Source organism: Otolemur garnettii, unplaced genomic scaffold (genome assembly GCF_000181295.1).
Source record: "Otolemur garnettii isolate 467f Iridium unplaced genomic scaffold, OtoGar3 scaffold00095, whole genome shotgun sequence".
Taxonomy (NCBI): Eukaryota; Metazoa; Chordata; class Mammalia; order Primates; family Galagidae; genus Otolemur; species Otolemur garnettii.
The window spans coordinates 7,990,702-8,004,156 of record NW_003852490.1 but is presented as its reverse complement, the minus strand read 5'-3'; the positions used below and the strand labels follow the sequence as shown (position 1 = coordinate 8,004,156).

Genomic DNA, 13,455 nt, shown 5'->3' with positions numbered 1-13,455 from the left:
AAAAAAAAAAAAAGAAAGTATATGGACATACATGTGCACATCTGTATCTGTTTCTATATTTACATGTAAAGGCCATGAATTTACACGGTCATCACCAGTTCCAACCAGTGTTGGAGGGCTTATTCTAGTCTTCCCTATTCTGTGTTTACTACATACAGCTCCCTTCTCTGGCAGTAAGAAAGCTTCAGCTTCAGCCACATAGCTACCCATTGACCTCACCTCATAGAACACACAGACTAGTCCCTGATGTGCTTCTCTGGAACACACCATCGAGATGTGCTCGTCCCTGATGTGGTTCTCTTGAATATACCATTGAGATCTGGTAGCCCCGGCAAGCATTTTGGTCTAGTCTCTGGTTGGTCCCCAACCCAGCAGACTCTCTGGATATGTCCTCGACTTAACAGCATATTGAGTGACCCTATGGCAAAGCCATTAGACCTGGTTTTGGCAAATATGTGGCTTGTGTCCCCAAGCTGGGCAAACATTGCAATGGAGACCTTGGTTGAGACTGCATTCCTAGGAAACATGCTGGTTGAATCATTAGCCAAGACCAGGCCTGTCAAGTCCTTGACCCTGATGAAGGAACTCCTGTTAACATTTAACCTTGTTTCATGTTTATTTTCTTGGTTGGTATTTGTATTTTTTTCTTAAGCTAAAAATCCTTTTATTAATGATCTAAACATAGGCTTGGCACCTGTACCTCAGTGGTTAGGGTGCTAGCCATGTACACCAAGGCAGGCAGGTTTGAACTCGGCCTGGGCCTGCTAAACAACAATAATAACTGCAACAAAAAAATAGCTAGGCATTGTGGCGGGTCCCAGCTACTTGGGAGGCGGAGGCAGGAGACTCGCTTGAGCCCAGGAGTTGGAGGTTGCTGTGAGCTGTGATCCGACAGCACTCTACCCAGGGGTACAGCTTGAGGCTCTGTCTCAAAAAAAAAAAAAGTTGGTGGAGGTGAACAGAATCCGCTATGTAGCAGCAGCTTCTGTTCCTCATCTCAGTCGCACTCTTGCCTTTCCCTACCCTTTGATATCGTCTCGAGGGCTAAGTTTTGCCCATCCCTTCATGTCACATTTTGTTGTTAAATGCATTTAGATCAGTCCCCCCTCCCCCACTGCCCCCGAAACAGATTGCAAAGAACACTTTAGGTTTTCAGAGCTTTTTAGATCTCAGCATTTCAGATAAGGGAATCTGGATAAGTAGACTCAGATAAACAGCACCTTGTTATGGATAATGGAATAATCTTGACAGGCCCCTAACTTTGTAACTTTTGATGCCAGAAAGAAAAGCTTGTATGAGCCATCAGGCTCTGTAACCTGAGAGAAAGTGTCATTTGTCAGGGAGTCGGAACAAAGGTCATGGTGGCAGGTGGTGCCTGTGGCTCAGTGAGTAGAGCACTGGCCCCATATACCGAGGGTGGCAGGTTTGAACGTGGCCCTGGCCAAACTGCAGTGACAACAACAAAAAAATAGCCAGGTGTTGAGGTGGGTGCCTATAGTCCCAGCTGCTTGGGAGGCTGAGGCAAGAGAATTGCCTAAGCCTAAGAGCTGGAGGTTGCTGTGAGCTGTGACACTATAGCACTCTACCGAGGGCAACAAAGTGAGACTCTGTCTCTAAAAAAAAAAGAAAGAAAGAAAAAGAAAAGAAAGGTCATGGTGTCTGGAGCAGCATGAGAACTCTATGGGAGACAGAGGTCCAGTACTGTGCAGGACAGATAAGCTATGCTTAGGAATTTTGCCTTAATGCTAAGAGCAATGGGAATCAGTTAAGGGATTTAGTGAGGGTGGACTCAATACATTTTGATTATGATTATGCCATATATTTCAATTGTGTCTGAGTTTTTATAGTAGCTGCTCTATAACCACATACTAATTGAAGAAACTATATAATTCTTTATTTAAAAAGTCAACTTTTTTTTCTTGAGGCAGAGCCTCAAGCTGTTGCCCTGGGTAGAGTGCCATGGCATCACAACTCACAGCAACCTCCAACTCCTGGGCTCAAGCCATTTTCCTGCCTCCACCTCCCAAGTAGCTGGGACTACAGGCACCTTCCACAATGCCCGGCTATTTTTTGGTAGCAGCCGTCATTGTTGTTTGGCAGGCCCTGACTGGATTTGATCCTGTCAGATCAGGTGCATGTGGATGACAGCTTGGCCACTTGAGCCATAGGCGCCGAGCCAAAAGTCAAATTTTTTGTTAGTCTATTTATTTATTATTATTTATTTATTTTCTGAGACAGAGCCTCAAGCTGTCACCCTGGGTAGAGTGCCGTGGCATCACAGCTTATAGCAACCTCCAATTCCTGGGCTCAAGCAAGTCTCCTGCCTCTGCCTTACAAGTAGCTGGGATTACAGGTGCCCGCCACAACGCCTGGCTATTTTTTGGTTGCAGCTGTCATTGTTGTTTGGCAGGCCCAGGCTGGATTCGAACTCACCAGCTCAGGTGTATGTGGCTGGCGCCTTAGCTGCTTGAGCCACAGACGCCGAACCTGTTAGTCTCTTTAGTACTAGATCTCAGAGAGGTGTCTCTGTGATCCTAGTTATATTCTAATCAAGACTATACAATTCTTTTTTTGAGACAAAGTCTCACTATGATGCCCTCAGTAGAGTGCTGTAGTGTCACAGCTCACAGCAACCTCAAACTCTTGGCTCAAGCAGTTCTCTCTCAGCCTCCCAAGTAGCTGGGACTACAGGTACTGCCACATGCCCAGCTATTTTTTTTTTTTTTTTTTTTTTTTGAGACAGAGTCTCAAGGTCTTGGGCTTAAGCGATTCTCTTGCCTCAGGCTCCAAACTAGCTGGGACTACATGCACCCGCCACAATGCCCAGCTATTTTTGGGTCATTGTTATTTAGCAGGCCCAGGCTGAATTCAAACCCACTAGCTCCAGGGTATGTGGCTAGTCCCCTTGCCACTGAGCTACAGGCACTGAGCCCCAGCTATTTTTTGGTTGCAGTTTTCGTTGTTGTTTGGCAGACCGGGCCTGGATTTGAACCTGCCAGCTCCAGTGTATGTGGCTGGCGCCCTAGCCACTGCGCCTTAGGCGCTGAGTCTCTCTCTTTTTCTTTTTTATGTTTGTTTAACTAATATCCACGAGATTCAGCTTCTCATGAGAGTGTTGTCTCTCAGATGACCACTGCTTTTGGGGAAACACCGATTCCGTTTCACTGCTTTGTACTCCTCAGAGTTTTGTATGTCTTCACTGGTAGCTTAATTACTTGGGAATTTTTTGTGCTGAAGCAGATGCTTCTAGCAGCTTTTAACTTTGACTCTAAATCAAAAACTCTAAAAATAGATAAAACCCTCAATCCTCCTTGAAACTTTTCATAAAGAGATTCAGCCTTTTAACTTTTTATAAACTTTAAAGATGTTATTTGTTTAGTTTTTCTTTGGAAGGTTGGAACTATAATACAGTGTTAGGATGTGGTCTTTGGCCCTTTTCTTTTGTGCCTTTGGGCAGCGTTTTCTCATTATTCTTTCCACTCAGGGGAGGTAAAACTTAAAAGTTATGTTCTTGTATTTTAAAGGTTATATAAAATAATTTAGCAGTTGCTCCACTTGAATAAGCATATCTTGGTGATAAACATTTTCTGTTTGCTTGGAGATGTTATTTTACCCTCCTCGAATCATTGGCCAAAGGACTCTGGGCAGTGCTGTGAAGGTATTACTCTCTTTTTTCCATTGTTGGTGTTGAGAAATCAGTTGTTGGTCTAGTTGTTCTTACTTTGTGAGAAGTCTTACCTTTTTTTTTTCCTGTCCCTAAGAGCTTCTCTTTGTATTTGTGGTTCTTGACTTTGACTATGTTTGGACAAGGTATGGATTTCTTTTTCTTTTTCTTGGTGGGAACTTAATGGGTTCCTGACATTGAGAGTTAGTGTCTTTCCATGCTGCAGGAAAGTTCTTAGCCATTATCTCTTCAGGTACTGTCTCTGGCCTGTTTTCTCCTTCCACATCTTTAAACATGTTAGGCCTTCTCATCTGCATATCCAACCTTCTTTAATTCTTTTGTTTTCTCTCTGTTTCTCCGTGTTGCATTCTATGTAACTTTATTTGGATCTGTCTTCTAGTTCTCTCATCTGTCCAGTTAGTTTTTAATTTTTTTTTTTTTTTTGAGCTAGAACCTCAAGCTGTCCCCCTGAATAGAGTGCTGTGACATCACAGCTCACAGCAACCTCCAACTCCTGGGCTCAAGCGAGTCTCCTGCCTCAGCCTTCTAAGTAGCTAGGACCATAGGTGCCCGCCACAACACCCGGCTATTTTTTGGTTGCAGCCGTCATTGTTGTTTTGGTGGGCCTGGGCTGGATTCGAACCCGCCACCTTAGGTGTATGTGGCTGGCGCCTTAGCCACTTGAGCCACAGGGGCCGAGCCTAGTTTTTAATTTCGATTGGAGAAAGAATTTCTAGACTTTTTTGGGCTCCTTTTCTAGTTTGTCTGCTTGATTTCTATAGTGTCCTATTGCTTGTTCATATTTTCTAGCTTGTCATTTCTTAAAACCTCTTAAATATTTCATATACAGGTAGGGCCTGTGGTTCAGTGAGTAGGGCACCAGCCCCATATACTGAGGGTGGCGGGTTCGAACCCGGCCCTGGCCAAACTGCAACAAGAAATAGCTGGGTGTTGTGGTGGGCACCTGTAGTCCCAGCTACTTGGGTGGCTGAGGCAAGAGAATCCCCTAAGCCCAGGAGTTGGAGGTTGCTGTGCTGTGAGCTGTGATGACACCACACTCTACCTAGGTCGACATAATGAGACTCTGTCTCTAAAAAAATAAAAAAGAAATCAGAATCTATTTCCCTATGTTTTCTAATGTTCAATCTGAAACACATAAGATACACAGAGAGAGCACAGAAGTACCAGGTCAATGCCAGTTTATGCTGGTAAGACACATGTATGTACATACCAGAGATCAGTAAGAAGGAAAGAGAGATATACACAAGTAACTTTATTTTTACTTATTTATTTTTTTGAGATAGAGTTTCACTCTGTCACCTTGGGTAGGGAGCTGTGGCATGATAGCTCACAGCAACCTCAAACTCCTGGGCTCAAGGATCATCCTCTTGCTTCAGCCTCCTAAGTAGGTGGGACTACAGGTCCCTACCTCCCTACCTCCACACCTGGGTAGATTTTCTATTTTTAGTAGAGTTGGGATCTCGCCCTAGCTCAGGCTGGTCTTGAACTCCTGAGCTCAAGCAGTCTACCTACCTCAGCCTCCCCAACTGCTAGTATTATAGCTGTGAGCCACTGCACCCAGTATACAACCAACTTTGGACCTTTATATGACTTATTTGTGTGGTATTAGGACAGTTTAAATGTGATAGCCTTCCCTAGACCTATGACCTTTCTGTGACATTTGGGAGAGAATTTTTATTTTTTATTTTATTTATTTATTTGAGATAGAGCCTCAAGCTGTCACCCTCAATAGAGTGCTGTGGTTTCACAGCTCACAACTCAACCTCAAACTCCTAGGCTTAAGTGATTCTTTTGCCTCAGCCTCCCAAGTAGCTGGGACTACAGGTGTAGGCCATAACGCCTGGCTATTTTTTCGTTGTAGTTGTCATTGTTTGGCAGGCTCGGGCTGGATTTGAACCCACCAGCTCTGGTGTTTGTGGTTGGTGCCCTAGCCGCTTGAGCTATAGGCACCAAGCCAAGGGAGAGAATTTTTTAAAATGTTGGCCAACCCTTAACATTCCATAATTTGTGCATCCATAAGTTTTTGGGAAGTATACTATTATTGTCAACCAGATCAAATTGTGTCACTTCTGAATTGTGCTATATTGTGCACAATTATTGCTTATAGAAGGTTATATCTGAAACACAGTTATCTGAATTGTGTTTATAGAAGGTTATTATATTTCTAAGAGCAATGACTAGACACTCAGGAATGGTGGGCAGACAAAAGGAAAAGAAAGTTTAAAAAAAAGAAGCACTTTCTACGAGTATTGAGTATCATCAAATCCAGCTTTTGTTGAGTTTGATTCACATGGATGAAACCTACTGGAGGACTGCACGGTGAGAAGTTCCTGTTAGGATGTTTGAGGTGAGACACGCACATCTTGACTTGTTCTCTTTGAGTTCAGAGAATTTTCTTGATAGGCTGTAGAAAAATATTAGATTTAGGGTGGCACCTAGGGCTCAAGGAGTATGGCATTGGCCCCATATACTGGGGGTGGCGGGTTCAAGCCCAGCCCCAGCCAAAACATTAAAAAAAAAAAGATTTGAAAAATACTAGCTTTGTTTTTTCGACCTATTTAAATTTTAGTTCACATTAAGACCAAAAGGTGATAGGTGTTCTGCCAGGTTACTGGGTAAGAAAGTAGATTAGGCCTTTTTAGCATCTGTTGCCGTCTTGTATAGAGTTAATTAGCCAAACACTCTAAGAAAGAGCAAGGAAATGAATCATAGCTCCCAGGATTGTGTGGAATAAAGGGGGTGATGTGTGTAATGCCCTTAGCTTCATCTTTGGAGCATGTAAGTGCTCAGAGAATGCTGGTTGGTAAATATTATCTTTGTATTCCTGATTTTCTACATTGAAAATTCTTGAAGGGTAGAGAACTATGTAATACATGCTTGACATATAATGGATTCAACACTAATATGTTTTTATTCTCATCATAGTTTAAAAATGTTTCCTCTTTTGTCTTGCAGTGATGAAACTAGAACACCTGTTTGTAGGTGATTCAGGTCGATATTTGGCCATTCAGTTCCATCTGGAATGTGCATATATGTTTTTATATTATTATGAGTATCAAAAAGCAAAAAATCAGTTCAGTATCGCTAAAGACATTAGCAAATTACAAATTGATTTAACAGGTAAGACTTTTTATCCTTTTGTGGATAATTTTATTTTTATAATAAAATTCATATCTCTACATTGGCAGTTTGTATTGTATGCTAGTATTTGTCTGTATCCCCTTCTTTGATTTACAAAATGGATTTTAACAATTTTTTTTTTTTGAGACAGAGTCTCAATCTGTCCCCTGGGTAGAGTGCCCTGGCATCATAGCTCAGAACAACCTCCAACTCCTGGGCTCAAGTGAGTCTCCTGCCTTAGCCTCCCAAGTAGCTGGGACCACAGGCGCCCACCACAACGCCTGGGTATTTTTTGGTTGCAGCCGTCATTATTGTTTTGTTGGGCCTGGGTTGGATTCAAACCTGCCACCTTAGGTATATGTGGCTGGCGCCTTGGCCACTTGAGCCACAGGTGCTGAGCCAAGATTTCCACTTATTGTTCTAATATAGTTAGATACAGATTAGTAATAGACAGTAGCCAGGCTGTACATGAAGTTTTTTTTTTTTTTTGAGACACAGTCTTACTGTAAGCCTTTGGTAGAGTGCCATGGAGCCACAGCTTACTGCAACCTCAAACTCTTGGGCTCAAGTGATCTTCTTGCCTCAGCCTCCCAAGTAGCTGGGACTATAGCCCCCCCCACCCCACCCCCGCACCACGCCTGGCTAGTTTTTCTATTTTTAGTAGAGATGAGGTCTCATTCTTGCTTAGGCTGGTTTCAAACTCCTGAGCTCAAGCAATCTACCTGCCTTGGCCTCGCACAGTGCTAGGGATTATAGGTGTGAGCCACCACTCCTGGCCTACAAATGAAGTTTTGACCATTTGGTTGTGGGCGTGGGCCTCCAAAGCCCTCTCTAGATTTCCCAGCTTAGTCTGGCCTCTCTGGATTGCCCTTTCTTATAAGGACTCACCTATTGCTTCCATTCTACAATTTTTTTTTTTTTTTTTTTTTTGCAGTTTTTGGCCAGGGCTGGGTTTGAACCCACCACCTCTAGCATATGGGGCCAGCGGCACCTTACTCCTTTGAGCCACAGGTGCTACCCTTCCATTCTACGATTTTTTGTCTTCCTGTGAGCTGAATGTTTTGACTGTTTTGTTTACTTGATGTTTTTCTTCAGTGCCTTAGAATACTGGGATATGGTATTCAATAAGTACTCAGTATTTAATATTTGTTGAATGAAGGAATGATTTGCAGAATTTCTCCTAAAACCTCTGTTTCTTATGAATATCAAATAAGAAACTTTTTAAAAATGAATTGCTTTGTTCCTAATATCTCACAATATTGAATAAATTTATGAAAATCAGACATCATAAAATGATCATACCATCTATACCTTTTGAACCTGGCTGAGCAATCTATGGTGTAGCTACCTGTGTGTGAGTGTTGAAATGATTGATCCTATTTGTTTTCTGGAGGCTAGGTCTAGATTATGCCTAAGGGTTGTGCTTAGCCCCCAGATTTTTGTGTTTCTTATTGATTTAGTATAATCAATAAAATCAGACATATTAAGAGTTATATATGACTTTGTGGACTTGTCTGAAATCTTAAGCACCTTTTATTACATTGTGTGGGGAAATTTTTTAATATTTAGCTTATAGTTTTTGGAAGAATGGCTATGTATAAGTTGGAGTCTTATCTGTATTTAATAATGTTAGTATTTGTAATATAACTTGTGAGGTTAGTTTCAGATTTTTTTTTAATTTGATTTGATTGATTGCTTTTTTTTTAGAGGTAGAGTCTCACTTTGTTGCCCTCTGTAGAGTGCCGTAGTGTCACAGCTCACAGCAACCTCCAGCTCTTGGGCTTTGGCAAGTCTCTTGCCTCAGCCTCCTGAGTAGCTGGGACTATAGGCGCCCACCATAATGCCTGGCTATTTTTTTGTTGCAATTTGGCCAGGGCCGGGTTTGAACTTGCCATCCTCGGTATACAGGACCAGTGCCCTACTCACTGAGCCACAGGTGCAGCCCTCAGATTATGTTTTTAAATATTTTGGTCCTAGCACACATTTTTGAGACTATTTAAAAAAATTAATGGGACAGTACTCTGTATATTTTGCTTTAATTGAATTTATCACTTCTTTTTATTTTGTTTTCCAAGTTAAGGGTGAGGAATTTAAAAATACAAACATGGTGCTCACAAATATAAAATGAGAATCAGGTTATTATTTTTTACCACCGAGCTATGGCCTTACAATAAAAAAGTAATCTATGCTACTCCATTTCAGCGGCAGGCTTTAGCATAACATGTTTAAAAGGTTGATGTGTAACTTAGAGCCAGACTCATCTCAGGATAAAATCCAGAGTTTTTAGACTAGTCTTTGTAATCAAGGGTCTTTGTAATCTGATGCTTTCCAGAGAATGGATGTTGGAATTTTTGCTTCTTTTAAAGTGATTTGAAAACAGCTATTCTGCAGCAAGTTATTTCAAAGACATAATGAAAAAATACTGGTTTTGCAAGCCAGATAGTTTAACAGTCTGTGGGAGTTAGGACCTGACAACCCTGGATTTAGCTCTGGCTCTGATGCTGAGAAGCCCTGTGATCTTGAGCAAGTGATAGTTCCCCAGAACCTGTTTTTTCATCTGTTATATATGTAGAGACCATAATAGTTCTACCTGTAACCCTTAATGAATTACTTGTTTTTGAGGAGGGTGGTATTTTGATGCAAAAACAAATATGTAGACTCCAGTGGCAGAAGTTTTGGATCTGAGTCTTGGCACCATAGTTTATTGGCTTTATAATTTTGTAAGTCATTTAAAACCTGAAGCTGCACCTTTTCTTATATGAAATGGATAAAACACCTTATACGCTGTAAAGTGCTCTGAAAATATTGCTCTTTTTGATTATACAGTAGATCTGATATAGATTAATTAATAGATAGAATTTTATTGTTTTTTTAGGTGCTTTGGGAAAAAGGACACGATTTCAGGAAAATTATGTGGCACAACTGATTCTAGATGTAAGAAGAGAAGAGGATGTCCTTTCAAGTTGTGAATTCAGCCCAGCTCCCACTCCTCTGGAACATTTAACCAAAGTAAGCAAGATTATAAGTTATTTAATTCAATTAGTATCTGAATTTGTTTCAGTAGGTAAGTACTATAGAAACGCTGAATGGGGTAAGGACAGACTTCATTTTGTCCTTTTTTGAGCTTGAGTAAGTAAGGGTGGCTGGGGCAGGGGAGAACCTGGTGTTTAAGTCTTTTTTTTTTTTTTTAACTCTTATGTAGATATAAATGGCATTTTCCTTCTAAAATTCAATAAATATGAATTATTAATATAGTCATTTACATATTATTCCCCCCTTTGAGGAAATACCAAAGACAGTCTGAGTAGAGACCGATTTTTGTTAAGTGTTGTCATATTTGTCTTCTTATATTTGGATATTTTTAAACATTCATTGACCTAAGATTTCTTGGGCTTCTTCTGCATGTACAGTTTATCAGAATTCTTTTTTACCCATTTTGCCTGTTGTTACTGTGTCATTATTGGGTTGGTTACTGCCTTAGTATTTTTTTTTAGTACATCTAATGAATTCCCTTCTTCTAGCTTGAATTTAAGACTCTTGGTCAGTTTACCTGCTTACAGGCCTCTTCTGCTACTTCCATGGAGGCCATTAGCATTTATATATCTATTTTCTTATCCAAGAGACTCCAACCTACCTTTTTATTTTTTCTTTTCTTGAGACAGAGTCTTATTTTGTCACCCTTGGTAAAGTGCTGTGGCATCCTACCTCACAGCAACTTCCAACTCTTGGGCTCAAGTCATTCTCTTGTCTCACCCTCCCAACTAGCTGGTACTATAGGTACTTGCCACAATACATGGCTATTTTTAGAGATGGGGTCTTGCTGTGGCGTAGGCTGGTCTCAAACCTGTGAGCACAGGCAATCTACCCACGTCAGCCTCCCAAGTGCTGGGATTACAGGCATGAGCCACTGTACCCAGCCACTCAAACCTATGTTTTTAATTATCCTTTGTTTGATTTTACAGTCCTTAAACCCCATGTGTTGCTGCTTTTCATTCTAGAACCTGCAAACAAATTTATCTTGGGTACCGTGTACACTGAAATTCTATTCTGTACTGAGAATTATGCCAAGGGGAGGCGCTGGGGCTGGGTGAGGGGGGTGGCAGTAGTTGTTAGTGCCAAGGAAGTCTTCTGAGAGATGCTGCCTATCTCCTGGGACTGTTTGCTTTTCTAGCCACTTCAGTGAGGGATAGCTCTTGATTGTAAGAGGAGAATGAAAGAAGGAAGGGAGACATGTAGAAACTCAGGGAGAAGACTACACAAGGCACAGCCTGTACCACCTCAGTTACGGAGAGTGCGTGAAGGAGAGTTTGCTGGGTTGATGCTGCTCAGGAACTGTGCTGAGTTACACCTGCCTCCACCCTTCAGTTCCTCCTTTTATGTACTGGATCCTCCTCCTTACGTTTTTGGATGTCACCTGTATCCTTCTCTAAGCCTTATGTTAACTGTCAGAAGCCTGACTTTTAAGCCATAACACACCATCTATGAAAAGAGATTTAATTTTGGAATCCAAACATTTAATTCTGGAATTCAAATATTTTATTCAGTAATGCATATTTTGGTGGGTTTTTTTTTTTTTTTACAGGGAGTTCTCCTATAGAAAATAGTCACCTATAGTGATAAATAGGATATGATGACTGTTATGGGGAATGTATAATTTACATACAGCTTAATACAGAATTTAAAAAATTATGAAAGGGGCTGGGCACCTGTTGCTCAGTGGTTAGGGTACCAGCCACATATACTGGACCTGGTGGGTTCCAACCAGCCGGGGCCTGCTAAAAACAACACTGACAACTACTACAAAAAAATAGCCGGGCATCTTGGTGGGTACCTGTAATCCCAGCTACTTGGGAGGCTGAGGCAGCTGGCTCCTGTTTGTTTCTGAGGCAAGAGAATTGCTTAAGACCAAGAGTTGGAGGTTGCTATGAGCTGTGATGCCATGGCACTCTATCCAGGGCGACATAGTGAGACTCTGTCTCAACAACAACAACAAATTATGAAAGGCCTGTGGTGAAAATAGATGGCTACCACACTGTGCTGTATACCTGCCAGCCCTGCCTTCTTTAGGGTGCTCCTTCAAGGAGGAATTTTTATAGTAGAAACTGTGGAGCTGCCTCAAGTTTTACGTTCCTCCTACTCAGCATTTGCTGGGGGTTGCAGTAGTGTTTTCTGGAAACTTTATAGAGAGGCTGAGCACAATGGGTCACACCTATAATCCTAGCACTTTGGAATGCTGAGGTGGGAGGAGCACTTGAGGAGGAGTTCAAATCCAGCTCAGAGCAGTGCGCTGAGACCCCATCCTACAAAAAATAGAAAAAATAGCTGGGCATGGTGGTGTGCACGTATAGTCCCAGCTGTTTGGAAGCCTGAGGCAGGAGAATGGCTTGAGCCCAGGAGTTTGGGATTGCAGTGAGCTCTGATGGTGCCCCTGCTCTCTAGCCAGGGGAACAGAGCAACTCTGTCTCAAAAAAAAACAAAAGAACCTTGAAGAGAAAAATTAGGCCTGAGTCTGAGGATAGATAAGGAAAGCTGTTCCTTTGGTCTGTGATTTGGGCACATTAACTGCTTATCCTCATCAAAGCTTGACCTGGGAGCATAGGTAATTTCCAGCCTTCTGACACTGTAAGTCTCCACAGAGCTTCATTTGACTCCCCAGATCTTTGTTATTTTAGCTATACTTTCGTTGAGTGAGAAAAAAAATTTAAATCAAGTTTATTGAGGAGTAGCTTACATAAAATGCACCTATTTTAAATACAGGTTGTTGAGTTTTAGCAAAAAGACCCACGTAACCAATACCTTAATAAAAATATAGAACCCTTTCCATCACTCCAAAAATTCCTTTATTTATACTTCTTTGCAGTCACTTACTGTCCCTTTCACTTATCTGCTCTTTGTCACAGATCAGATCTTTTTTTTTTAGAATTTTAAGTAGATGGAATCATCTACCATGCACTTTTCAGGTCTGGCTTCTTTCACTTAGCACAGTGTTTTGAGATCCATCCCTGTTATCGTACCGAGAGCTGGCTCCTGTTTGTTTCTGAGCAGTACTTGGTGCACGGGTAGACTACAGTGTGTTTTGTCAACTGAACTGCTGGTGGACATTGGCGGTGCTTCTAGCAGTGCTTATCAATATATCTGCTTGAAACATTTGTCTTTAAATTTGCAAGAACATAAGTTTTTAATTCTCTTGAGTAAATACCAGGAATGGAATGGCTAGTTAGCATGTTAAGTGTATTTTTACTTTATGAGAAGCTACCAGACGATTTTTCAAAGTGGTCGTACTGTTTTGCCTTCCTGCCATCAATGTATGAGCAGGCAAATCGCTTTACATCCTTGCCAAAACTAGGTATTGCCAGGGTTTTACGTTTTTGCCATTCTAGTGAATATGTGGATAAGTGGTATCTCATTGAGGTTTTGCTGGTTTGGGGTGATTCATTTAAAAACATATCTCTGGCTTCTCTGGCTGAGTATGGTGGCCCATGCCAGTAGTCCCAGCTTTGTAGAAGGCTGAGGTGGAAGGATGGCTTGAGCCCAGGAATTTTTATTTATTTATTTTTTTTGAGACAGAGCCTCAAGCTGTCCCCCTGGGCAGAGTGCCATGGCATCACAGCTCACAACAACCTCCAACTCCTGGGCTCAAGCGAGTTTCC

At 41.6% G+C, this 13,455-nt stretch overlaps 1 protein-coding gene across 1 annotated transcript in view; it reads left to right on the top strand.

The window, feature by feature from the left end:
* Window positions 1-13,455, top strand: part of TTC27 (tetratricopeptide repeat domain 27) — a 175,232-nt gene that overhangs the window by 25,648 nt on the left and 136,129 nt on the right. Inside the window, exons 6-7 of the mRNA XM_003795698.1 lie at window positions 6,641-6,805; window positions 9,681-9,814. Of these exons, the coding sequence (XP_003795746.1) occupies window positions 6,641-6,805; window positions 9,681-9,814 (299 nt within the window). The remainder of the gene's footprint in view (window positions 1-6,640; window positions 6,806-9,680; window positions 9,815-13,455) is intronic.